The following is a 27,882-nucleotide window of genomic DNA, read 5'->3' as shown; positions in this document are numbered from 1 at the left end:
CACCTACTCATTCCAGGGTGCACCTACTCATTCCAGGGTACACCTACTCATTCCAGGGTACACCTACTCATTCCAGGGAACACCTACTCATTCCAGGGAACACCTACTCATTCCAGGGTACACCTATTCATTCCAGGGTACACCTACTCATTCCAGGGTACACCTACTCATTCCAGGGTACGCCTACTCATTCCAGGGGTTTTCCTTATTTTTACTATTTTCTACATTGTAGAATAATAGTGAAGACATCAACAATATGAAATGACTCAGAGCCCCACCTGTTTTGAGCTCCACACTATTAGGTAAAAACAAAGACATATATATACTTTTTTGGGGGGGGCTTGCCTGTTTTGCTTGTTATTTTGGTATTAATATGTGATATTATCAGTTTGCAAACAATGTAAAAAATAATAACAATTGAGTTAATAAAGCCGCATACAAACATGGACTCCTTTTTGCTTTCTTGAGTAAGGCAGCTCCAAAATGCAGGTGTTTCAGCCTAGCTCAGCACTTTCTGTGGTGGTGGGGCAGCCAGCAGAAAATACAGAGTGTTGCAAAAGAAAATGACTTCTTAATCTTGGCCAGCTCTGGTAATGTGCCACTCAGACACCTGTATCGAGACTTCCTAAATCCTAACAAAGATGGTGGATAGAGTGCATTCGGAAAGTATTCAAACCCCTTGACTTTTCGACATTTCGTTACATTATAGCTTTACTCTAAAATTGAGTAAATATTTATTTCTTTCATCAATCTACACACAATACCCATAATGACAAAGTGAAAAGAGGTTTTTAGAAAGTTTAGCAAACTTTTTTTTTTTGAATAACAGAAATACCAGACAACATGCTTTGAGACTTTAAATTTAGCTCAGGTGTATCCTGTTTCTATTGATCGTCCTTGAAATGTTTCTACAACATGATTGAAGTCCACCTGTGGTAAATTAAATTGATTGGACGTCATTTGGAAAGGCACACACCTGTCTATATAAGGTCCCACAGTTGACAGTGCATGTCAGAGCAAAAACCAAGCCATGAGGTCAAAGGAATTGTCCGTAGCACTCTGAGACAAGATTGTGTTGAGGCACAGATCTGGGGAAGGGTAGCAAAAAAATTCCACAGCAATGAAGGTTCCCAAGAACACAGTGGCCTCCATATTTCTTAAATGGAAGAAGTTTGGAACCACCAAGATTCTTCCTAGAGCTGGCCACCTGGCCAAACTGAGCAATCGGGGGAGAAGGGCCTTGGTCAGGGAGGTGACCAAGAACCCGATGGTCCCTCTGATAGAGCTCCAGAGTTCCTCTGTGGAGATGTGAGGACCTTCCAGAAGGACAACCATCTCTGCAGCACTCCACCAATCAGCTTGTTGCATGGAGAAGCATGGTGGTGGCAGCATCATGCTGTGGGGAAGTTTTTCAGCGGCAAGGATTTGGAGACTTGTCAGGATCGAGGGAAAGATGAATGGACCAAAGTAAAGAGAGAGATCCTTAATGAAAACCTGCTTCAGAGCGCTCAGGACCTCAGACTGGGGCGAAGGTTAACCTTCCAACAGGACAACGACCCTAAGCACACAGCCAAGACAAAATAGCTGTGCAATGACGCTCCCCATCCAACCTGAGAGAGCTTGAAAGGATCTGCAGAGAAGAATGGGAGAAACTCCCCAAATACAGGTGTGCCAAGCTTGTAGCATCATACCTTAGACGACTCAAAGCTGTAATCGCTGCCAAAAGTGCTTCAACAAAGTACAGAGTAAAGGGTCTGAATCCTTATGTAAATATGATATTTCAGTTGTATTTTTTTATACATTTGCAAAAGTTTTTACTTTGTCATTATGGGGTATGTAGATTAATGAGGGAAAAAATGATTACATAATTTAAGAATAAGGCTGTAACGTAACAAAATACCTTATACAAAATACTGTAAATGAAGACAGTTCACTTAGGCTGTTTCCTTTATTTATTTTAGTCAGTTCAGGTCTACTTAACTTGGACACCAATGCAATAACAGCTGAGTCTGGTCTACTTAGTTCCTTGACTTTCATTGATCCAGAAAAAAACAGCGAGTGGTGTCTCTCGCTCCCACTTCCGTCTCTGATCCTAATTGGATAGCCATGACCCTAGGGGATTGGAGTTGATGGCTATTTTAAGGTTCACTCTACTGATTCTGCCACACTAGACCAAAGTGTATAATGATGATAAAGAAGTCAGAAGTTCTTTTTTAAAATCTTTATATAACTAGGTAAGTCCGTTAAGAACAAATTCTTATTTACAATGACAGTGTTCAGGGGCAGAACGACAGATTTTTACCTTGTCAGCTTGGGGATTTGATTCAGCAACCTTTCGGTTACTTGCCCAATGGTCTAACCACTAGGCTACCCAACAAATATAAGTTTAAACTTAAGTTGACCGGAATATTTTGATTGAAATCACAAAAATATTTGTTGCCCTTTGACCCTTCATCTACTTGTCTAGGTAGGGGTAATGAACTTGTAAAAATTACAACCTAGTACAATGACAAAAACGAGACATCTACAATGTTCTGGGTAAATTTGACCTGCACTTTGACCTTTATAACTCTTGAACGGTGTGTCCTAGAAACGAGCTGCTTCCTGCACAGAGCAACATTTATTTGAAGTGGAGTACATGTTAAATAAAACGGAGCTGCTGACAATCTGACTTTTCCCTGAACTTTTATTCTTCGGACTAAACATCCTGAAGCTTCTGCTCATCACATTCTGTGCATGTGTTTATTCTCTACTTTACTACAGTCCTTGCTCTGCTCTTAGAGAACAGGCTACTCTGGCGAATGGTGCTGTTTAATAAAGATGGATCAAAGCTGAATCAATGTCTGCAAGATCACATAATGAACTGACTATAATAGCATAGTATTACATTACTGTAAGACAAAAACACCAGTGCATTTTTCTCTCATGTGGCCAGAACTTAATAGGTCCACTAGGCAAACTTGTTAACACTATCTGCTCCACAATTCACACAATGTACATCATTCAATACAACACTGTAGGATAGTTTGAAACACTGTATAACTCAAGAAGATCAAACTGATTGAGATTAAATGGTTTGTATGCAGATACTGCATGGATGTTTCACCGGTAAAACTTGAAGAATTATCATTCTTGATTGACAGTGAGAAATGTGAAGGGAAGAACACCTACATTGTTTTTAGAAGAAAAGGTCTGGGAAAAGTCCCATTCGCAGCCACATTTTGATAAGGGAAACTGTACTTAATGTCATTTCCAAATTGGATCAGAACATCAAACGTGTACAGCCTTTTCTGACATAATGGAAGGGTTAAGTCAAATATTATTTATCATATTTTTGTTTCAGTTCAAGTTCTAGTTCAAGTGCAACATGTATCTAACAATTGAACCAAAGTCAATTACCTAGGTTGCATTTATTAGGGCACACCGTAGAAAAAGGTTGTAAAACATGCTTCAATGGAAAATGAAAACAAGTGGTTCTTATTGGACAAGTCCAGGTAGTCTCTCTCTGTGTCTGTGCATTTCTTCCATTTGGTGCCTAATAAATACGACCGACTCATTTTACAGGGCCACACTGTTCTCCACATTGTTGGGATTCAGGTAGGTATATGGCAGGGGCAAAGAAACATTCCTGCCTTGGATTTCAAAGTTGAATTTCTTCAGCACATTTTGAGTTTTGTGAATCAGTTCCAGAGGGGTCTTCTCGCTGAAGTGATCCAGATAGCCATTTCCAAGAGCGACCTAAGGAGGCAAGAGAGTTGATGGAATTTGAAATTCATGAACCACTGATATTAATTATGACTACTGAGGAAATTATTTGAGAGTGTCATGAAATGCTTTAACGCCATATATACATTTTTAAAAGCAGTTTCTCGTATACTCACATAGTCAGTGGACTGAGTGCTCAGAAGGTACACCGCTGCCATGCCATTAATGGTGGTATTGATGTCAGGGAAGGTCTTCAGCATGGTGCTCTTAGTACTCTTCCCCTTAGTGGTGGGAGGTGGTTGTTGCAGAGCGTTGGGGAAGTTGGGCATCCAGCCCCCAAAATCAAACTGGAATGACAATGGCGAAATAGATCAAACTACTTTGCTTTTCCAATATAATACATCAGAAACACGGCAAACTAAAATGATACAATTGCTTTCATCACCTGTCCATTGTTGACTGCAGCATGTTGGACAGACACTGTGAAGATCACCATGGTGATAAACCTGACCAGCTCTGTCACTGAACTGAAAGACTGAGGGATTCCTGCATGGAGAAGGTACAGTAAACCATTTCATTCAGACACTGTATTGAAATTTTGTTTTGGAATGTTAACCATGAAAGGGAAGTTGACCTAAAATCCAGAAATTCCCAAGTGATTCCATACATTGAAACTAATTTGGTGGAGTTTGCCCTCTCTCCCTCTCCCTCACTCTCCCCGTAGTGCCGAACGCAGACAGCTGCAAAAACTAGTCACACGATACATTTTATCGTTGTACACTGCTCGCTTTGCTTCATTGTCAGTGAATGAGTCAATCAGAATTGAATTGTGAATTGTGGACAATCAGAATTGTGGACAAATGCTTTGTTTTATTGAAACATACAGCCGAATAAGCATTTTTTTGTGGAATGGTAATTGTTATCTACCTAGCATGTACTTTGCTCTCTTCTGATTGGTCAGATGTTTGTTAATTTTTGGAAGCATTTTTCCATGGACATTGTAGATACTTTCACCAGCTAGCACAAGGATGAAGGACTCATCTGGACAGCTGGTAAGAGCTAGCTACTATATTTTTCTGAGAGATTTAGAGGATTACTGCAGTTTTTGTCACCTTTGCAAAAATGTTTAAGCTTATTTGCCAACGTTTTGCTACTTTCTTGGAACGTGTCTGAAACAGAATCTCTGAACAACAGTAGCCTTGAACCTCTAGCTAATGCTAAACTAGCTGGACCATTAGACAATGTTAATCAAGCTGGACCTTTGGACAATGCTATTGACTTTGTAGCCCCCATCACTTCTCATGGGGGGCTACAAAAAATGTCTACCTACCACCAGCTTTTCAGTGAGATGGCACTTGGGTTGTTTGCTTGCTGGTCTTGTCGCTTTGAAGTGGCTGTGCAGGCAATGTACAATCTGCCAGATATGGAGTTGGACCTGTAATAGCCTCAGTATTTCCCACACACCTAGCTGATTCAGCACTCCTATACTGGGACAGCCTTTCGCTAATGGTTCAGAAGACCTACTCTGTTGTCAAGACCAAACTCAAGGAAGCCCTTGGCCCCAAGCAATCTCTTTCAGACACATGTGAATGCTTGCCCTAGGAAGCCTGGTGAGAGCTTGGATGTGTACATTGCTGACATCACTCGTTGGTTCTGGAGGCCTTCCCAGACTATGACCACAAGGCACAGGAAGGGGTGAAGTTTCACCACTGCGGCCGGATTGGACCCAGCCTTGCAGGCGAAGATTCATGGAGCGGAGGACATCGGTGATGCCCAGCTCGTCGCAAGTTTCTTTGAAAGACCTTGTGCAGCTCTCCAACTACATGCTGCATACCCGCAAGTGGCACAGACCCCAGACTAGGTTGCTATGTTTCGTTCTAATGACACAGATGAGAAGCTCCTTCATGCTGACTCTCACTGTGAATAGCCTGAAGAGTGAAGTACACCAGCTACAGGTGGGAAACCAGAACCTCACACAGTGTTTTGGCTTCTGGGCCGACAGGACCTCCACCCCATCCAATGATGCTCCCAGAAGAGCACTCGGCTTCTCACCAGACCATCAAACTCAACATCTATCATGAGCCTACTACTCACCTGAATGCCGTGGCCCAGAGTGTCACCGTCTGTAATTATTGCCTCTCCAGAGTACTGCCAAGGCCAACATGATTGGAGCTCTGATGGTGGAAGCTGTCACTACTACTCTCTAGACTACCCACCAAGAGTTCACTACCCAGACTACAGGCACCAGTCTAATGCAAGGGACAGATGACACAACAGCCCGAGTCCACCTCCAAGGATAGAGGGATATGTGAGCCCTCATTACAGGCACAGTGTACACTTCTAGTCCCCTGACAGACATTAGGCAGTCTAACGTGTCTGGTTCCACACAGCAGGGAAACGATTACTAGTTGTTTGTTATGGAGCAAACTTCAGCCAGTGCACCAGAGCTCTCTGTTGACACCCCACGATTCAAAAACGAAAGTGACAAGATGGCTTCCACAGAGGGTGTTTCAGCTAACATACCATCTTTGAGGGAATTGAAGTGTCTGCTCTTCTTGACACAGGATCGACCATTTCCATCATCAGTGAGGATTTCAAAACTTCACATCCAGCTCTGAAATAGCGCCCCATGAAGACATCCTTTGCATTTGCTTGCTCTGTCAATGGACAATGTTTGAACAATGTTTGGACATTCCCTGGACTTTGTCAGTATGCATTTCCCCTATGGAAAGAACATCTCAAGCATGAGTTTCAAGTTGTCAGAGGGGCCCACCATTCAGTGATACTAGGCTTGGTTTCCTGCAACAGCAACATGCCCTACTGGATATCAGTTGTGGAAGACATGCTGTAACACATCACCTTCCCTGGATGTTGCTGCACCCTCTATGAAGATAGAATACTTCTCTACATGCTGCTGTGCTGTTTGTTGCTACTTGGCTACCTGCCAAACTTTTCAGTTTAACTTTAATAACAGTTCAATCCAAATCTGCATTTAACACATTTAACAACGTCTTATTTTTTTCTTCACTCTACTCTCTTCATTCAACTTTTTCACCCTGGATGCTTTATCTGGACATGGTTCTACAGGACCACCACCAGCCGAAAAAGCTAAGTAGTAACATCTAACTGCAGTCGCTGTACTCATAATATACAGATCTATCGCCTTATGGTGAGGATGGCCGTGTTGCAAGCCCAGCTTCAGATGCAATTGTTAGGCTCTGACAAATTGAAAACCCTAGTAATTTGTGATGCCATTACCCGCAATATTAGACTTAAAAATCAACATCCAGTGATCATACACTGTTTACCAGGGAGCAGGGCTACAGATGTAAAGGCTAACTGAAAGAGGGTGCTGGCTAAGTCTAAAACTGGTGAGCATAGAGAGTATGGGGATATTGTTATCCACATTGGTACCAACGATGTTAGGATGACACAATCAGAGGTCACCAAGCGCAACCAAGCTTCAGCGTGTAAATTCTCTAGAAAGATGTGTCGGCATCGAGTAATTGTCTCTGGCACCCTCCCAGTTAGGGGGAGTGATGAGCTCTACAGCAGAGTCTCGCAACTCAATTGCTTGTTGAAAACTTCTCTCTCTCTCTCTCTCTCTCCTTCCTCACCTGCTGTCTTGACCTCTGAATGCTCGGCTATGAAAAACCAACTTATATTTACTCCTGAGGTATTGAGCGGTTGCACCCTCTACAATCACTGTGATTATTATTTGACCCTGCCGGTCATCTTTGAACATCTTGAAGAACAATCTGGCCTTAAATGGCCATGTACTCTTATAATCACCCAGCACAGCAAGAAGAGGAATGGCCACCCCTCAGAACCTGGTTCCTCTAGGTCACTGCATTTCTAGGGAATTTTTCCTAGCCACCATGCCTCTACATCTGCATTGCTTGCTGTTTGGGATTTTAGGCTGAGTTTCTGTATAGTGATGTGCTGATGTAAAAAGGGCTTTATAAATACATTTGATTGATTGAGACTAACTTGTCGTCCGCTCAAGTTCAGTCACTGAAATCGCTTCTCAAGAAGTACACAGACGTCTTCTGCAAGAGTTCAGAAGGCCAAGGTCAAACAGGCCTAATAAAACATTGTGTCTGCACTGGCAATGCCATGCCTGTCAAACATCGTGCCTACCGTGTGACACCAGACCAAAGGCAGGAAATATAGAACCAAGTTGACAAACTCTTGAAGACAGTTGTAATCGGAGGAAGCTACATTCTTTAGGCTGCGCCAGTAGTTCTGACCCCAACAAGGACAGATCCTGGCGTTTCTGTTTGGAATACAGAAAGCTAAATATTGTGACCATCAAAAGATTCTAATCCACTGCAGCGAGTCAACGATGCCTAGGATGGGCTGTCTGGCTCTGACTGGTTCTCAACAGTGGATCTTCAGCATGGGTACTGGCACGTGGAGCAGAAGGATCGAGAAAAGACAGCATTCACAAGAGGAGGTGAGCTGTATGCCAATGAGACTGACCAATTCTCCAGTGACATTCAAGAGAGTAATGAAGTATGTACTGTGGGACCTCCGATGGAAAACTTGTACTTGGATGATGTCCTCATCTACATCCGTTCCTTCGAGGGAAACACCTGCAGCACCTGAAAGAAATCCTCTCCCGATTCCAAGCCAGCGGCCTGAAGCTGAACCCTGCCAAGTGTCGTCTCACCCAAGACCAGGTACTATTCCTAGAGCACATCGTGTCCAAAGATGGAATTCAGCCAGAACCAAGTAACGTGTAAAATGTGAAGGACTGGCCTACTCACACATCCACAGTAGTGAGAGCCTTCCTGGGACTCTGTGGATATTACCATATAGTTTATCAAGAGCTTTGCACACCATACTGTACTGCTAAATATGTTGACTGAAAATAATGTTCCATTCTAGTGGACTTAAGCAGGCCAAGATGCATTCTCCTACCTGAAACACTCCTTGTCAGCGCCTCCCATAGTTGTCTTCCCAGACTTCACACAGCCATTCTACCTTTACACAGACGCATCCTGCTCTGCGGTGAGCGCTGTGCTTGCCCAAAAAGAGGAAAGGCGTGAGACTGCTGTTGCTTATGCTAACTATGTACAAGAAGCTTTTACAGAATAAAAATATTCTAAGACCTGCTTGCAATACGGCACTAAAGTCATACTGTCCTGAATACAAAGTGTTATGTTTGGGGCAAATCCAATACAACACAAACTGAGTATCACTCTTCATATTTTCAAGCATAGTGGAGGCTACATCATGATATGGGTATGCTTGTAATTGTTAAGGAAGGGGGAGTTTTTACAGAATGGACATAAGCACATGCAAAATCCTAGAGGAAAACCTGGTTCAGTCTGCTTTCTGCCAGACACTGGGAGATGAATTTACCTTTCAGCAGGACAATAAACTAAAACACAAGGCCAAATCTACACTGAAGTTGCTTACCAAGAAGACTGTGAACATTCCTAAGTGTCCGAGTGTTTTAATTTGCTATGGCAAGACCGGAAAATGGTTGTCTAGCAATGATCAACAAAATTGTGAGCTTTTATTTAACTAGGCAAGTCAGTTAAGAACAAATTCTTATTTACAATGACAGCGTAGGAACAGTGGGTTAACTGTCTTACTGAGGGGCAGAACAACAGATCTTACCTTGTCAGCTCAGAGATTCGATCTGGCAACCTTTCAGTTACTGGACCAACGCTCTAACCACTAGGCTACCTGCCGCCTGATGAGCTTGAAGAATTTGGAAAAGAATAACGGGCAAATATTGTACAATCTAGGTGTGCAAAGCCCTTACAGACTTACCCAGAAAGACTCACATCTGTAATTGTTGCCAAAGGTTATTCTAACATGTATTGACTCAGGGGTATGAATATGTATGTAAAGTAGATATTTCATTTTAAATAAATTTGCACAAAAAAAATGAAAACATTTTCACATTGTCATCATGGGGTATTGTGTTTAGATGGGTGAGAAAATAATAATATTTCATCCATTTTGATTTCAGGCTGTAGCACAACAAAAAGTGGAATAAGCCAAGAGGTATGAATACTTTCTGAAGGCACTTTATGTGCTTGTGGTGCAGGATTACTTTTCAAAGTACGTCAACCTCTGTGCCATGAAAGACCAGGGTCAGGTACCTGCTGGACCAATCTAACAAGACCCAAGTGATCCACTAAAAATGTTTAAGACCGTACACCTCACCTGTACCCCGGCCTGGAACGAATGAGCCTGTGGAACACTTTCCTGCACCTCCTCGACCTCTGACCCTGACAGTCTTGTCAGCTGCCTTACCTTTCAGATCCTCAAGGCCCTGTGAGACATGGGAACACTACTTACCTGAGATGTCCCTGGATCCCCCTGTGCCTCACCAGGCCCCTTGTTAGGACCCCTCTTGCCCACCTGACCCCTCAGTAGACCAGATGTCTACACCTCAACCAGCAGTACTGGAGCAAAGTTCGTCTGAGCACCCAGATTGCCGCCGAGTTAGTCTCTTAAGTGACAGGGGAGTCTATGAACTGAAGTGAGAAGTCTCTAGATCTATGGACCTCCAGCAGTATTATTTTTTTCTTATCGAATGTAGAAATGGGGATGTTTCTCTAGGGGGCGGGGGGAAGAAATGTAAGATTATTGTATGAGAGTTATTTTCTAAGCCACTGTTGTTAGTCCTACAGTGTGGTGAATTGGAATGGTAATTGATTATCTACCTTGCAACTACTTTGCGCTATTCTGATTGGTCAGATTTTGTTAATTGTTGGAAGAGAACAGGAAGAATGGCAGTTTATAAATGCTTGTAACAGTGTTCAGTTAAAGATTTACAAAACCAAAGAGTAATCAGTCTCCATCCAGTTTGTATCCACAAAGAGAGTCATCCATCCACCATTGAAAGAACCATCAAATTCCATTAGTTTGTGTAACTATGTTTCCATCCACAGCTTTTATGTAAGTCACACCGTATAAAAAAAGTAATGACAGCTGTGATGGAAACAGGACGTTTCGGTACAATTACAATAAATGACGACAGATCATTTGTCCGTTTGACATTGTGGGATATTTTTGTCGGTCAAATTAATTATGCAAAAAAACGGCAGTGGAAATATCTTTTGTGCAAATATTGATATAATAACCATCATATCCAAGAAAACTTGGAGTCACGCAATGATATGGTGTGTGATCCACTACCACTTGGTTATTGTGGGAAGTTTATAGAGCTGCAACAGGCCTGGCCTCGCTTTCCGTGGTTATGCTTCCAGGAACTGACACCGCCACTCATTTTTATCAAACACATTTCAGCAACATGCTACAGATTAAATCAATTATGATGAACTTCCCAGGGTGGTGAAAGTGCACGGTGATGATCTTGACGCTACTTTCCAAGAAATATCGAGGGGTTTATTCTGGTGACATGATGATAGATGCTTGACTACCGTTTGACAGATAAAAATCCATAATAATCTCATAATGGAGACTACCCCCATCCTCACTGTACCTGCCAGCTGTTGGCTAGAGCACACGTGCCAAGACCAGAGTAGGCACATTTGCTATTTAACGCAACAGTTTGTGACAAAACTATCGATAGAGTTAAAAATGTGATGGAAACACATTGAACTTGAGATAAAAAAATAAAAAAACTTTTGTGAAAAAGTACATTTTGTCATCATGCACTGATTTGTATCCACAACAAGTCCATTTGGTGGAAACACCACTGGTGGGAAAATTAGAAAAAAGATTTTACAATATTCACATGAAAATCTGATGCCAATTGGTTTCAAACCGACAGTAGATACTGTATGGAATCACTTGGAATTTTCTGGATATTACGTTTCTGAATATTACGTTTAATCAGAAACATTCATCAACAAATCAGATCTGTACATTTGTATGGCACTGATGTAGTCTTGTGATTAAGAGTTGAGAAAGAGCTAGTGTGTCTTTTAAATGAGAAAAGTGTAACCTGTGCTGGTTTCTGCCAGGAACCCATGGAAGAAGATCTCCTCGATCCAGTTCTGCAGTTCAGTGTCCTTCTGGACATCTGAGTCACAGGTGTAGTAGTGACCAATCACATTGTGAACAAACCTATACAAAACCACAGGACAACATCAGGTATTAGCAAAACACTATGACAAAACACAGGACTGTTCCACCAGTTAGGTGCCTTATGAGTAGGGTAACTTGGTGATTTTTATTTCACCTAATTTTAACATTGTCATAAAGAGCACATGTTAAACTTAATTTTAAAAAATATATCAGAGGTTAAATAAAAATAAAAATATTATAGTCAGTGCCTATTAAGTGACAAACAAAGTAACAGGGTTGACCGTAAGTTTTTTGATGATTTTTATCTTAAATCAGCCATAAATCTCATGGTGACAGGGAATGGAAGCTTGTTCTATGCAACAGGGAGGGGCAATTACATGTTTAATATATTTAACTAGGCACAGACGACAGCACAAAGGGAAAGAAGGTAGAGACAACAATGCATCACGCAAAGCAGCCACGACTGTCAGTAAGTGTCCATGATTGAGACTTTGAATGATGAGATGGAGATATAACTGTCCTGTTTGAATGTTTGTTGCAGCATGTTGCGGGTGCTAGCTGCAGCGAACTGAAAAGACGTGCGACCCAGGAATGTTCAGCTTCATTTAAAAATAATAATAATTGTGAAAACATTTGCAGCCTGTCTGTCTATGGGTAACTGGGTTGAAGTGTTATGCTTTTGACATCTAGTCAAATTGTTATGATTTGACTAGATGTTCAATGTTTCTTTACGAAAAAAATAGTTAACAAAAAATTGGTTCACCATTTTAAAAAGAGTTCAGTTCACTTAACAAGATTGGTCTTAAAATTAGGAACAGTTTTTTTTACTTAGTTAATCACTAATCATATGAAATATATAATAATCTTCAGAAATTACTTTATCAAAGCAACAAAATAACTAAAGCTTTAAAAGGGTGAAAAGTAGAAATGTTGAGGTTAAGTGCGTTAAAATCTTCCTAGAAGTCACAGAGGATGCACAGAGGGACATGTTAAAATGCAGATTTTTTTCACGTTAACAACACTTTATTAATATAAAAAAATGTATTGAATTTTCCATGAGGTCCATTTATTATAGCTTTAATATAACAGGCTTAAAAAATATCAAAGGTACACCAAAGACACTCATTTCATGGAATGACCCAGCACCGATATTATGGGCTACATTGTCATAGTGCAAAAGAGCACAAATCTTTGCAAAAAAGACAAGGGGCCTCATTATAATCTGGCAGCATGATTTACTTTGGAGGAACGAGTAGACTACAGTTTAGTAAACTGAGCAAAAATGTAGCTGCATGAACTAGCCTCCTTATAATGCACAAATCTTGTAATTGTGCTGTCAAATTGACAGATCTTGGATTTTTCTTCACCACAAAACTCAAGAGACCTGTACACAAACTACCTGTGAACGATGTCCCACAACCTGAGTCCATCATCCCTGTAGAGGAAGTTGGGGATTGACTCCAGACCACGTGCTGTGATGTCCTCCGGCATACAGAGGGAGCTGTAGGTCAATGAGGCCACAGCTTTCTTCAGGAACTCAACCATCCCTGGACCTCCGACACTGGCATTCTTCAAGATGGGTTGAAAGGGATAGTTCACCTTTTTTTAATCATGGCATAATCTATTTCACAGAGCAAAATATTCACCCTTGTTGAGGGTTTATTTATTTATATAGTTTTTTTTTTAATTGCAAAAATGTGCTGTTTCCATCAAGCCTGTTGGGTAATTCAGCCTCATGATGGTTGGATGGAAACATGGTTTATGTAACCAGTGAGAAAAACCTGTCACTTCTCTCCTTGTGTAATATAATTGGACATGCAGTTGGGTTCTAATGGCGATCAGTGTTTTAAATATCAAACAGGGTTATCAATGACAAAACTTGTTAATGACAGACGCCAGGGCAGCTCTGTGGTTTAAGCGACAAAGGCAGGTTGCCTGATATCACAAAAATGATGCACACGCATAGATGGGGCAGATGACTGTGTGTTATGCGTCTGAACGGTCAGATAGCTAGCAACAATGACAAGAAGCTACCATGTGGGGAATCGCAGGTGGCTTGTTTCAGCTAGTTGCATTTTGTCCTTGATACCATGTCTTGTTTTCAGGTGTTTAAACTTATCACATCTATGCTAATATGGCTATGCTAATATGGATACAATTCTCTATCTAGACAACAACTGTAATGATATATTTGAGAGACAAGTGCTTATTGTGCAAATGTATTTATGTTTTCAATAAACATTTGGAGACAAAATAGAGTTAAAGTTGTCAATAATCCTTTGGCATTGACAGTTTTTTTGCCCTCAAATTGCGCTGCATCGGTTTTGTTGCTTAACAACCCTCCCGTTTAGGGCTGAGAGGTTCACAGAGATGTATCACAACAATGCCTGACACTTCCGCCTGATGATCAATTTACTTTACCGCGGTATGTGTCGCTAGGCAACGCCTGACACTTCAGCCTGATGATCAATTTACTCTACCGCGGTATGTGTCGCTAGGTGTACATCTCAAAACGATAACCAGCTCAGTGTCAAATGTGTTACAGGCTTTGATTTTCCCATTTATGTTTTGAGGTAGGACTTTAGCACATACAGTATAGCTCATTAGCATGTAGGATGCACTGATTGGTGTCACCTCATTAGACATGATGTGTTACACCTGTGCTGGTTGCCATCTTGTTAGTGGGAAGGTGTTTCACGGTGCTGGCCCAGGTGCTATTTAAGAATGGGTGGCCCAGTGCTCCAGATGTCTTGAGATATGTGGAGGGTCAACACCTTTAGGTGTGGGGCTCCCTATATGAGTTCTAGAAAAATATTCCTTTGTCTGATTTTTGTTTTTCTCCACCTTTTTGGTTTGCTTCCTGTCTGTAAGTTTGATGTGGGTTTTTCTTTTGTTTACCTCTTCTTGGGCAAATTTTGTCATGGTGGGCTCATGGTGGGTGTCTTTTAGGTTCCAGTTGTTGTTGCTAGTCAACTTTCAGTGGACACCCCCATGAGTGTCTTTCAGAAGCCCTCCTAAAACCCCACCTGTTTTGTTTTGGTCGTTGGTCAGTGACTCTGTTAGTTCCCCCTTCTGTTTGAGCGACATTTTTGCTGGGGAACGTAACAAAAGTTACGATTGTATAATCGTATAGTGTTTCGAAGGCCTTATTTTAGATGTACTTCACGTTGTTTAATCTGAACAGTTTTTAAATAAGTTAGCTGGTAATTTTGGAACGTCCAGAATAATAATTTTTGGAGAATGTAACAATGCTAGTGGAAATGGATTGTATCAGCGGTGCATTTATAAGCATGCAGAAAGCAGGGTGCTTATTTTTGAACACAGAGCTCTCTTACGCTTTTGAATCAGTTTCCACTAGCATTGTGACATTCCACATGTATTCACGTATTATAGAACATTGTAAGAATGGAATAGGCAGTACCTCTGTGAACAGCCCATTCTCTGATATGAGGGCCTGTCTAGCTAGAGTGTTGATCTGCAGAGTGTAGCGGAAGTGAGAGATCAGGAGCTATGGAGAAAGATGGAACGATCATACATGAAATTCACACCTAAAAATGCTATGTATTGTACTGTACTACAAACAACCTACTGCTTCTTTCAATTACAAAAAATACATACAATGAATACATTTATTTCCAAATACTTCAGGTTCTCTTAATCATGTTAAAAGTATTGAGTTAATAGGAAAATGAAAACTCACACAACTGTAGTGTTATAACAGTTGAAAACATACTCAGTCTCTGTGTGCACAGCAGTAGGTATTTACCTTGTAGATGGGATGCACCATTGGTAGGTTACGCAGTGTAGACACAGCGAACACCTCAGCCAGCAGGTGAGTCCTCAGCAAGTGAAAGTTCAGCTCATGTTCCGCGAAGTCAGCGTTCCTCACAAAGATCTTGGCCAGGAGCCAGTCATACTCAGAGTCAGTAGTAAGGAAGATGGGGTTGTCTTCTCCAGGCTCCTGCTTCAGCTGTGAAAGGAAGCAGAACAATCATGGTTTGCTTCATTAATTGAGAATGTGTATATCATTACAATTTAAAGACATACAGAAGTTTTAATAGTTGTTTTCTTAAAACGAGTGTTGCCTGTATGGTTCATGCAGACATAGGATATAACATCAATCATGAAACCCCCAAATCCTTAGTTTTAGGCTAACAGTATATGCTTTTGCTCATGCTTTTTGCTTTCTGGTTAGTTTATTAGTTCATTTCTGGGCAATATTTATGTCCATTTATGGGACCCCTTTTGGTTCAAGAGAACTCCCAGTGGCAAACATTCTGTTAAGATGATTTAGTTTGGGTTTCGGAAGTAAAGATCTCATTCTTATGTGAGATGTACCTGGATTGCGATGGGAATGAGCTTATCTTCTGGGGTCACATAGAGCAAGCAGAGAGGAGCAGCCAAGAAGTGCTGTTTCCCGTGGATCACGTTTGCAGTCACTCCATGTAGACGCTTGTAGTCAACCAGGAAGATGTTGCCTTTCTGTTTAGGTTAGGACATGAATGAGTTGGGGAGGCAGATGTTTCCAACAACACCACCATGCCAAAGGAAGTGTATTGACACAATGTACAACATATTGTACTGTACCACACACAATTTCCCGAGGAAGAAACCACTAGAGCAATAACAGAACGATGAATGACATACATTACTCCATTTTTACAAACCTGAATTTCTGCTTCAAGGTTTTTTCCGAAAAGGGAAGCCTTCACCATGTCTTCTGTGACGGGGAAGTTCTCTGGAAGCTTGGAGCAGCGATGGATCATCATGGGGTTGAGGCCGTTCAGAAGCTGGTAACCAAAAAACTCGTCCTCCTTCCAGTTCTTTTCGACATATTCTAGAAAAAAACAAAATGATCATGTGTAAAATTAAACTTTGTGCAAAATAATAATGAGATGCTAATGATTCCAGTGAGCTATTTGAATGCTGCCTTTTTTAAAGACTGAGACCAACTTACCATAGACGTCAGTCTTGTGTCCATTGAAAACGTGACTGAGTTCATCTAGGCTCTTCCATTGTTTCTTGTTGGTGGAATGGGTTTCTAGTTTGAGTGACAACAATCTGCCAGGATAGAGGAGGAACTTGACTTCAACATGAGAAAGATGGTGCAGTTGATTAGAGAATGGTGCTAACAATGCCAGGATGTCCCCCAGGGCTCTGTGCTAGGTCCACTACTCTTCAACATCCTCCCCCTAGGGTGATCGACTCATTCACAGGCCACATATCCTTAATATTATGTGTCAATCGGCATTTGATTTGGTGAAAAGTTCAGCTATTTGGTTATAATGTCTGCTAAATGGTTAATGGGCTTGTTATTTGATACGATTTCAGGCATGATTTGAGTGGCTAAAAACAAATTAATTTAGGAAAACCTTGCCTTGGTGTTATTACTGGCATCATTCCTATAATCCACGTTCCACCACAAACCTGATGGCCACATTCCCAACATCTCATAATATAACAATTACCTGAACTGGTGTAGGACAATCACATCTCATCTCACCGTAAAGGAAGTATTTTTAAAGGTGTGTTGGGGATATGCCAATAGAGATGAATAAATATCTAATTCATTTCCTGGTGCTGCCTCTTATGGTTCTCAACCTGGTTTCCATGTTCCCTTGGGGATACTTGGCCTATACTCAGGTGGTACTTGCGAAGACTCACAAGAGCATAGGCCTACAGGTAAAATGCACACGAGGGGGGATACTTCAGGGGTGCACTGGGAAGAGCAAAATGTGACTGTTTTACAGTAAGCAAAACCATTTTGAAAACCAGTGCTCCAACTTACGCTTCGACTGCTGTGAACTTGAACTCCAAGTCCTTGGTGAAAGAGAAGCGGACCTCAGCAGGGAGATCAGAAGCGCTGTCAACTTTCATTATTTCGGGTAGACCCTCGGCATATATACTCCAACTGAAGGGAATAGACATGGTATATCAAGATGGGATACACAGCCTGTCGTTCACCATTACATACAAAATGGTAGCTTAGGTGACTTCACATGAATGTATCTGTGTTTAAGAGTTATTTGTTTCTTTGGAGTTTAGAGTTTATAGTTTAGAAAAAATGATGTGTCATTCCACAAATGCTACAACTATACACTACCGTTTTTAAAATTCATTGTGGACCACTCAAATTGAGTTGAGACACTAAAAACAATCATAGTCAAACATGGTACAGTAGAGGTGTGATCTATAATACATTACATCTGTACGCATAAACAAAAATCTGTACATAAATGGACAATTAGGCACTTATAAAGAAGTCTCCATTGGAGGATAAGTTAAATTTACATAATTGTTACTTGAAGGTGTAAGTTATTATTTTCATCTAGACTGTTAAAATAATATTTTTGACTGGACAGCTGAGGAAACACATCCTCTCGAATGTTGTTGTGTAACCCACAGTGAAGCAAGACATGAGCATCTGTTTCAATGGAACCATTGTAAAAACAAAACAAGTACATAGATGTTTAAGGGAGTGTTTGTGTATCGACCAGTCTCAACAGCGAGAGGGGTCACTCCACATAAAACATGTGCAAGAGAGCTTCGATATTGCTGGGATTAAACTGTACGTACATAGGGCTCAGTCCCAAACAAGGCTATTATAGTTCTTTTGTTTTTATTTTTTATATTTAAACAAAGAAATAATAATAACCTGTTTAGTTTCAATTCATTTTCAGGCTTGATTTTCTAGTGTAGATTCTGTTTTCATTCATGTCACATTTCTATTTCATTTTTATATTATTTTGGTTTTAGTTTTTGTGTAAGGGACAGAAAGTAGCCTAGGCGTGGGAGGCTAGAAGACATTTATGTGTTGTTGGACTATAGTTTGAGTGTTTTTGGGGGATTTCACTTCTTGCCACTTGGTCAGGTCATAGTCTCGGTTATATTTAAATTATGAAGTCAATCTCAATGTGACTTGCCCATGTTAACAGCAATCCAATGCTTTTATTTAACCTTAGTAGTCAAACCCACATTTTATTGGACACATACACATATTTAGCAGATGTTATCGCGGGTGTAGCGAAATGCTTGTGTTCCTAGCTCCAACAGTAGAGTAGTATCTAACAATTCACAACAATACACACATCTAAAAGTAAAAGAATGGAATTAAGAAATATATAAATATTAGGACGAGCAATGTCGGAGTTGATGAGTAAAGCAGTATGTCAACATTATAAAACTGACTACCGTAAGAAGAATAAAGTACCTTTACCTGACAGAAAGAGGGGGAAAAAACATCAAATTATGTCATTGCACATGTGTCAGCTACTAATAGCTAGTAAAAGTGGTGCACTAGCTGCCTATTTGAAACGTCGTCATTTTCCTGGCAGAATTTACCCATCCGATTCAGAACTTTTAAAAGCCATTTCGATTTTTGCCCAAAGTTTAGTAGAAAAACAAACTACAACTGAACATAATTTGATGTTTTTTGTTTTAGTTTGTTTTACAGGCAAAGATAATAGTTTCAGTATAGTTTTTCAAACTGATTTCTTAATCATTTTATTTCAGTTTAGGAAATAGTTTTTTCATGATTCATTTTTGTTTCAGTTTTAGTTTACGATAATAACTTTGGTCCCAACAGTGTGTTTAAAAAGACAGTAGGTGCACATTTTGTTACTTTCGTGTTTGTACCACTTTAGTTCATTGCTCTCTAAAAGTGCTGATTCAAAAGCATTTGGATGTTGTTTTGAATTGTTTCTGCATCTTAGGAGTTGAGTTTCAATATCTCAGAACCAGCCTCTCACCGGTACACCTTTTGCCGACTCTGCAGCTCCTTCTTTCTCTCTTCTATGGCCTCTGGCCAGGTCTCATTGAATATCAGTTTACCTTATCAACAAAATGCCATAAAGTGTGATTATTTTCATGTTTTAGGGGGATTGATCAACATCTTAAACCATTTAAAGTATATCCACCATTATTCCATAAAAATGGCCCGTTTGACACATTTCATAATAAACTACAAATGGCATTCAGCGAGCTGATGTATAATAGGCACAGCAGGTCTACTCAGAACTTAACCTAGACAATGATCTATATACCAACATACTGACCAGTGGCCTCTCTGAACATCAGCCGCTCATTGCCTGAGATCCAGTGGTAACAGGGGAAGTTGACTGTGTCTCCCTCTGGTGTGGTCACCACTACTTTAGAGCAGAACCAGTCATCGTTGAGGAAGCAGAATGGGAGGTACGGCTCTGATTCCAGCACCACAAACTCCAGATGGCCCAGGGAGGAAGGACAGAACACATCAAGCTCAATCACCTACAGAGAGATAGATGTCATGTTAGACTGATCCCAGCAAACCAACAACTTTCTCTCAACGTTGACTAAGTTGAGCCTGTTTGTTGTGTTGTTTTTCAATTTTTTATTTTTTTATTTCACATTTATTTAACTAGGTAGGTTAGTTGAGAACAATTTCTCATTTACAACTGCGACCTGGCCAAGATAAAGCAAAGCAGTGCGACAAAACAAACACAGAGTTATACATGGGATAAACAAACGTTCAATAACACAATAGAAAAATCTGTATACAGTGTGTGCAAATGAAGTAAGGAGGTAAGGCAATAAATAGGCCATAGTGGCAAAGTAATTAGAATTTAGCAATTGACACTGGAGTGATAGATGTGCATCTGACGATGTGCAAGTAGAAATACTGGTGTGCAAAAGAGCAGAAAAACAAAAACAAATATGGGGATGAGGTAGGTAGTTGGCTGGATGGGCAATTTACCAATAGGCTGTGTACAGCTGCAGAGATCGGTAAGCTGCTCTGACAGCTGATGCTTAAAGTTAGTGAGGGAGATATAAGACTCCAACTTCCGTGCTTTTTGCAATTCGTTCCAGCAGAGAACTGGAAGGAAAGGTGGCCAAAGGAGGTGTTGGCTTTGGGGAGGACTAGTGAAATATTCCTGCTGGAGCGCGTGCTACAGGTGGGTGTTGCTATGGTGACCAGTGAGCTGAGATAAGGGGGAGCTTTACCTAGCAAAGACTTATAGATAACCTGGAGCCAATGGGTTTGGCAAAGAATATGCAGCGAGGACCAGCCAACGAGAGCATACAGGTTGCAGTGGTGGGTAGTAGATGGGGCTTTGGTGACGAAAACGGGTGGCACTGTGATAGACTGCACCCAGTTTGCTGACTAGAGTGTTGGAGGCTATTTTGTAAATGATGTTGCTGAAGTCAAGGATCGGTAGGATAGGCAGTTTTACAAGGGTATGTTTGGCAGCATGAGTGAAGGAGGCTTTGTTGCGAAATAGGAAGCCGGTTCTAGATTTCATTTTGGATTGGAGATGCTTAATATGAGTCTGGAAGGAGAGTTTACAGTCTAGCCAGACACCTAAGTATTTATAGTAGTCCACATATTCTAAGTCAGAACCGTCCAGAGTAGTGATGCTAGTCGGGAAGGCGGTTAGCGATCGGTTGAAGAGCATGCATTTAGTTTTACTAGTATTTAAGAGCAGTTGGAGGCCACAGAATGGGTGTTGAATGGCATTGAAGCTCGTCTGGAGGTTTGTTAAATTCCAGAATGTAGCTTTAATTTGGCATTTGGAACAGTACAGAGGGTTTAATACTTTGTTCACTAGGTACAGACCACACCTTCAACATAGTTTTCAAGATGTTATTGTAAGGGAATGGGTAGTATGTGGAGGATGAGGGTTGCAGTAGGTATCTCAGAGGGGAGTGAGGCCTAAGAGGCTTTTATAAATAACCATCAACCAGTGGGCCTTGCGCCGGGTATACAGAGATTTCCAGTTTACAGAGGAGTTTAGAGTGCAGTGACTTGTCCTATAAGGAGCATTGGTGGAAATCTGATGGCCGAATGGTAAAGAATATCTAGTGGCTTGAGAACACCCTTACCTAACAATCTATAAATGATGTCTCCGTAATCTAGCATGGGTAGGATGGTCATCGGAATCAGGGTTAGTTTGGCAGCTGGGGTGAAAGAAGAGATTACGATAGAGGAAACCCAGTCTAGATTTAACCTTAGCCTGCATCTTGGATATGTGCTGAGAGAAGGACAGTGTACTGTCTAACCATACTCCCAAGTACTTGTATGAGGTGACTACCTCAAGCTCTAAACCCTCAGAGTTGGTAATCAATGACACATCCATAACCTGAGCGGAAACCAGATTGCATACCAGAGATAATACTACAAGTGTTTCCAACACTTTTTATAACAGTTAGGATCAGCATGAGCTCCCACTTTAAATAAAGGAAGCACTGTGGCTGCCTTCCAAGCGTCTATGACAAATCCGGACAAGTCATTTAACTGAGCAGCCGTGAAACAGTGATCACTAAGGTTATTACAGAAAACACCAGTATGATACTGTGATGGACATTTTTATAATGTAAAGAGACAGCCTTGAAAATGTTCATCTCGTCTTAGTGTCATAAACAATCCTTGGTTCCTGCCTGTGCTTGGTAAAGATATGAGGTGGGGCGACTTGACCCCCTCCTTAGGACCATCTGGCAGAACGCCCAGAATATGTTCTTTCAGTTAAGATAGGAGACTGTGCCAGATACATGCCAGAACCAACTCTATCAACTATGTAACATGTCTGTAACCAGAATATAAGGGATAACGGGACTGCCCCAGAAGAGAGAGCTCCTAATCGGTGCATTGAGTTGGTTGGAACCTCTCCAGTGCGCTGGTAATTAAGGATTATTCATTTAATATTGACTTTGAGTGTCCCTGAGTAGAATTTCCACTACAATGCCTATCAGGATTATTTGTGAGGATAACATCAAGGAGAGGAGCCTTTTCTGGGTGTTTGGGGTTAGTAATGATCTGAGAGAGATTTAAGGAGTCCCATTGTTTTAAGACTTGGGCCGGTGGTTTAATCATGTCCCAGTTTAGGTCACCTATCAGGACAAATTCATACTTACTGTAAGGGCCCAGGAGAGAGCTTAGGGCAAGTAGGTTACAGGCCGGTGCTGATGGTGGACAATAACAACCAGCAACAATCAACAAAGAGCTATTTGAAAGCTTAATGCTGAAAACCAGCAAAACCAATTTTAAGACAATTGTAAAACCGAGCACTGAAGGTGATCTTTGGTAAATATTGCCACTCCACCACCACTGGAAGATCTGTCTTGCAGAAAAAGGTTATATCCAGAAAGGTTATCAGTGTTCAGAACAGTCTTTCTTAAACATGTCTCAGTAATGCACATTTCCCGATATCATCCGCAGTAATAAAATCAGGGCATGGCAGAGGACAGGGAGAGCTTTGCAGTGTTGATTTTTTATGACATTTGAATGTGCATCAGATGTCAACAAGATCATATTGTACAGCAATTTTATCAGCTAACATGAATACAAAGCCAGCTAGAGAGGGTTAGAATAGGATGGGAGGCCCAGAGTTGTGAGTGTTGGAACAAACATTTTCTGTCCCATGGTCGGGTAAACGAGCTGGAGAACGAGTGCTCTTGGTGTAGGGGCGAGGTTGTCCATAGGGCGCTGAAGAGCAGGTGCTCTTAGTGGAGGTACGTGGTTGACTGCAGGTGCTGGAGGAGCGGGTTTCCCCTGAAGTTGGAGGCATGGTGATTCCATCGTGGAGGAGTGATGCGATATGGTGGGGATCGGAACTTTGTGTTTGGGAAAGGAGTCCTGTTCGGGGCATCTGGCTTGTGCAGTGCACATCCCAAAAAGTCAGGACTCACATATAGTGGTTCAGGAACAGAGGGTATAGGGGGCTAGGGGGAGATCTTGTCCCACCACCACAGAAAGCACTGAGCTAGGCTGAAACACCTGCGTTTTGGAGCTGCCTTAATCAAGAAAGCAAAAAATAGGACATTTAAGTATGGAGGCTTTATTACCTCAATCATTTTTTATTTCATTTTGCATTGTTTTTGCTAACTACACTGCTCAAAAAAATAAAGGGAACACTTAAACAACACAATGTAACTCCAAGTCAATCACACTTCTGTGAAATCAAACTGTCCACTTAGGAAGCAACACTGATTGACAATAAATTTCACATGCTGTTGTGCAAATGGAATAGACAACAGGTGGAAATTATAGGCAATTAGCAAGACACCCCCAATAAAGGAGTGGTTCTGCAGGTGGTGACCACGGACCACTTCTCAGTTCCTATGCTTCCTGGCTGATGTTTTGGTCACTTTTGAATGCTGGCGGTGCTTTCACTCTAGTGGTAGCATGAGACAGAGTCTACAACCCACGCAAGTGTCTCAGGTAGTGCAGCTCATCCAGGATGGCACATCAATGCGAGCTGTGGCAAGAAGGTTTGCTGTGTCTGCCAGCAAACCTAGCATGGAGGCGCTACCAGGAGACAAGCCAGTACATCAGGAGACGTGGAGGAGGCCATATGAGGGCAACAACCCAGCAGCAGGACCGCTACCTCCGCCTTTGTGCAAGGAGGAGCAGGAGGAGCACTGCCAGAGCCTTCTCCAGCAGGCCAAAAATGTGCATGTGTCTGCTCAAACGGTCAGAAACAGACTCTATGAGGGTGGTATGAGGGCCCGACGTCCACGGGACGTGCAGGACGTTTGGCATTTGCCAGAGAACACCAAGATTGGCAAATTTGCCACTGGCACCCTGTGCTCTTCACAGATGAAAGCAGGTTCACACTGAGCACATGTGACAGACGTGACAGAGTCTGGAGACGCCGTGGACAACGTTCTGCTGCCTGCAACATCCTCCAGCATGACCGGTTTGGCGGTGGGTCAGTCATGGTGTGGGGTGGCATTTCTTTGGGGGGCCGCACAGCCCTCCATGTGCTCACCAGAGGGAGCCTGACTGCCATTAGGTACCGAGATGAGATCCTCAGACATCTTGTGAGACCACATGCTGGTGCGGTTGGCCCTGGGTTCCTCCTAATGCAAGACAATGCTAGACCTCATGTGGCTGGAGTGTGTCAGCAGTTCCTGCAAAGGAAGGCATTGATGCTATGGACTGGCCCGCCCGTTCCCCAGACCTGAATCCAATTGAGCACATCTGGGACATCATGTCTCGCTCCATCTACTAACGCCACGTTGCACCACAGACTGTCCAGGAGTTGGCGGATGCTTTAGTCCAGGTCTGGGAGGAGATCCCTCAGGAGACCATCCGCCACCTCATCAGGAGCATGCCCAGGCATTGTAGGGAGGTCATACAGGCACGTGGAGGCCACACACCCTACTGAGCCTCATTTTGACTTGTTTTAAGGACATTACATCAAAGTTGGATCAGCCTGTAGTGTCGTTTTCCACTTTAATTTTCAGTGTGACTCCAATTCCAGACCTCCATGGGTTGATAAATTTGATTTCCATTGATAATTTTTGTGGGATTTTGTTGTCAGCACATGTCTCAATGTCTCAATCCATCGCATCCACCGATGTTCAGCATCTAGGGTGAAAGGTGAAAGAGCTAGAGCTGTGTTTGTCAGACCATGAGACACCCCAAAAATCTGTCTTCTCACAAAAACGTCTGTAGCTTCCGAACAGTTCGGCCTGCAAACTATGCTGACCCCTCTATGGAAAGATGAGACTATCACAAACATGTGTTTTGCTCTAGGAAGCCTGCAAGCTTCACAAGACTAGATTAAAGGTAGCGGGGAACCAGTTACAAAAAATGAATGGAAGTATAGATGAAGATAGTTTAGTGCCTAAAATAAGGGGTTAAATACATGTAAAAATCATATATATAAATAGTTTCCTGATATTTCTTATATCTCTCAGATATAGGACAGATACTTCAGAACAAACTTCCTTTAGATAATCTGTTCATCTATGTATGAAGTTTTCTATGGGCTAAGAGCAGTAAGGCCAAACTCAACATTTCATGAAATATTTTTGGGTGTATAAAAGGGGTCCTACAATTCTAATAGCTAAATTATCCTGGGTATGATCATCTTAAACAATTCCACATGTTAGCTTAGTATATGCTAGTCATAAGAATGAAAATGATGTGAATGGATTTAGATTTTGTCACCCAAATGGACAGATGGTCAAAGGAAGGAAAGTTGTGGCAATGGGTTACTCACAGCCCCTCGGCGGTGGCCCCCAATGAATCTACTTTTGGGGAGGCAGATACGATGGCTTGAATCCATTGTGCCACGGAGATGTATATAGATACTGTTCGTTGTGCCGGCGTGCAGCATTTCTCCAGTGAACACCTCTGCTTTGTAAATAACACTTTTGTCTCTACTACAAAGCAAGTTCAGAAGACAGAAATATGATAAATATATGATACATTAAGTATTTCATTTATACTGATGACCAATCCCTTTTGTTTAGCTATTGTGTCAGAATGAGGCCACAGGATGATCCAAAGGGAATGTTACCTTACCTACAACAACAGCACGGGAACATTGTTAATGTGGAAGGCAACCTGTCTGCCTAGGGAGACAATTACAGCAGGGTTATTCAAATCGTACACTACAAGGGCCAGACTGCTACTGGTTTTCTGTTATATCTGATGATGGATTGCACCCACCTGGTGTCACAGTTCTAAATCAGTTCCTGATTAGAGGGGAAGAATGAAAAATAAAAAGCAGTGGAACTGGCTTCGAGGTCCAGATTTGAATTTGAGGGCCGTTGGCTGCATTTACACAGACAGCCAAATTCTTATCGTTCAACCAATTTTTAGCAAAAAAGGCTGATCTGATTAGTCAAAAGACCATTTAGTGATAAAAATATAGAGTAGAAGAATAATCATTCTGAAGCTACATGGATGACACTCAGAGCCACAAATAGTAACTACAAGTATGAAAATTTGTCAACACTTATTGTACGCTATATTCAACATTCAACAGAAAAGTCCAAAGAAAAAGGAACATGGGATCAATCTAGTACTTGACAAATAAAGAACTTTATAAATATATCTAGCTCATATAAGATTTCCGCTTTCTTACCCCGATATGATGCAGTGAATTAGCCGTGAGAAATCAGAGTTCCACTGTACTCAGCACCTCAGACATCACGGCTCTTTTATATGGTTTATAGACGTCTTGTTTGTTCAATCATTCATTAACAGAGAAGAAATGAGGAAACAAAAAATAATTTACGTATGATTCGTCATAGTTTAGTCTTTCAGCAGACATTGTGTTCGTTACAGCTTACACACATTCAAAGTTAGCTCATATCCTGGTTAAGGTCTTGTCAGACGTTTAAGGCCTTTAAAATCAAATCTAAATGTATTTGTCACATGCTTTGTAAACAACAGGTGTAGACAAACAGTGAAATTCTTACTTGCAGCCCTTCCCAACAATGCAGAGAGAAAAATAATAACATGAGGAATAAATACACAATGAGTAGTGATAACTTGGCTATATACACGGGGTCCCAGTACCGACTCACTGTGCAGGGGTACAAGGTAATCGAGGTAGATATGTACAGTACATATACCTGGGGATAAATAAGAATAGATAATAAACAGTAGCAGCAGCATATGTGACGTGTCAAGAGTTAGTGCAAAAAGGACCAATGCAGAAAGCTATTTGGTTCACTATTTAACTATCTGGATGAACTATTTTGCAGTCTTATGGCTTAGGGGTAGAAGATGTTCAGGGTCCTGTAGGTTCCAGACTTGGTGCATCGGTACCACTTGCCGTACAGTTACAGAGAGCACACTATGACTTTGGTGGTTGGGGTCTTTGATAATTGTTTGGGCCTTCCTCTGACACCACCTGGTATAGAGGTTCTGGATACTCACGAGTTTCCCTGAATAAACAGAATATTCCTAAATTGCCCAGAGACTGCAGAAATATTTTTTTCTGCTTATAATTTCTGACATTAGGTAGGCTGTTAGTAAACTTGTCTATGATTAGATACACTCAGCTTCTCTTCTGTCATTACCTGATGCTCATCTAGAACACTAAATAAAGCCTTGCTCACCAGAATGTCATAAATCAATAGAATTATATTTGCATCATCAACAATCTAGTTCAGTGGTTCAAAACAAATTTACCCAGGGACCCCACCTAGGCAAACCGGAAACCCAGGGACCCCCATCCTATATTAACAAAAAAAGTAGCATTTTGTCTTATCAGGTGAATGATAATGGCAAGTAGAAGTAATCAATTGTTTTAAATGAATAGATTTGGATGAAACCAAGATTGAACAATTTGGCCTGAATGCCAAACGTCACCTCTGGAGGTAGCTTAGCATCATCCATACGGTGAAGCATGGTGGTGGCAGCATCATGCTGTGGGGATATTTTTC

General features: G+C 41.4%; 1 protein-coding gene across 1 annotated transcript; it reads right to left on the bottom strand.

Moving 5' to 3' along the window:
* Positions 1 to 1,934: 1,934 nt before the first annotated feature.
* Positions 1,935 to 26,590, bottom strand: LOC112248157 (hydroperoxide isomerase ALOXE3-like). The gene is made up of 16 exons (XM_042318676.1): positions 26,574 to 26,590; positions 26,009 to 26,058; positions 25,704 to 25,866; positions 19,776 to 19,986; positions 19,470 to 19,551; positions 17,510 to 17,632; positions 16,679 to 16,782; positions 16,389 to 16,558; positions 16,060 to 16,203; positions 15,488 to 15,691; positions 15,143 to 15,229; positions 13,121 to 13,290; positions 11,639 to 11,760; positions 4,151 to 4,251; positions 3,882 to 4,052; positions 1,935 to 3,738 (listed from the first exon to the last, which is right to left on the bottom strand). The coding sequence occupies exons 2-16, from the start codon at positions 26,029 to 26,031 to the stop codon at positions 3,559 to 3,561; spliced, it is 2,055 nt and encodes a 684-aa protein (XP_042174610.1). The 5' UTR covers positions 26,032 to 26,058; positions 26,574 to 26,590; the 3' UTR covers positions 1,935 to 3,558.
* Between the last annotated feature and the right edge of the window lie 1,292 nt (positions 26,591 to 27,882).

This window comes from Oncorhynchus tshawytscha, unplaced genomic scaffold (genome assembly GCF_018296145.1).
Source record: "Oncorhynchus tshawytscha isolate Ot180627B unplaced genomic scaffold, Otsh_v2.0 Un_contig_4803_pilon_pilon, whole genome shotgun sequence".
NCBI lineage: Eukaryota > Metazoa > Chordata > Actinopteri > Salmoniformes > Salmonidae > Oncorhynchus > Oncorhynchus tshawytscha.
This window is presented reverse-complemented; position numbering and strand designations above follow the sequence as displayed.

What these genes read in the sequence shown, in the direction of transcription:
- LOC112248157 (XM_042318676.1), bottom strand. Translation starts at nt 26,031, where the DNA reads ATGTTCCCGTGCTGTTGTTGTAG. An exon ending in AAGTTCACAGCAGTCGAAGC is followed by an intron (nt 16,783 to 17,509) that starts GTAAGTTGGAGC and finishes CTATCCTGGCAG; the next exon opens with ATTGTTGTCACTCAAACTAG. An exon ending in TTGTGGGACATCGTTCACAG is followed by an intron (nt 11,761 to 13,120) that starts GTAGTTTGTGTA and finishes GGTTTTGTATAG; the next exon opens with GTTTGTTCACAATGTGATTG.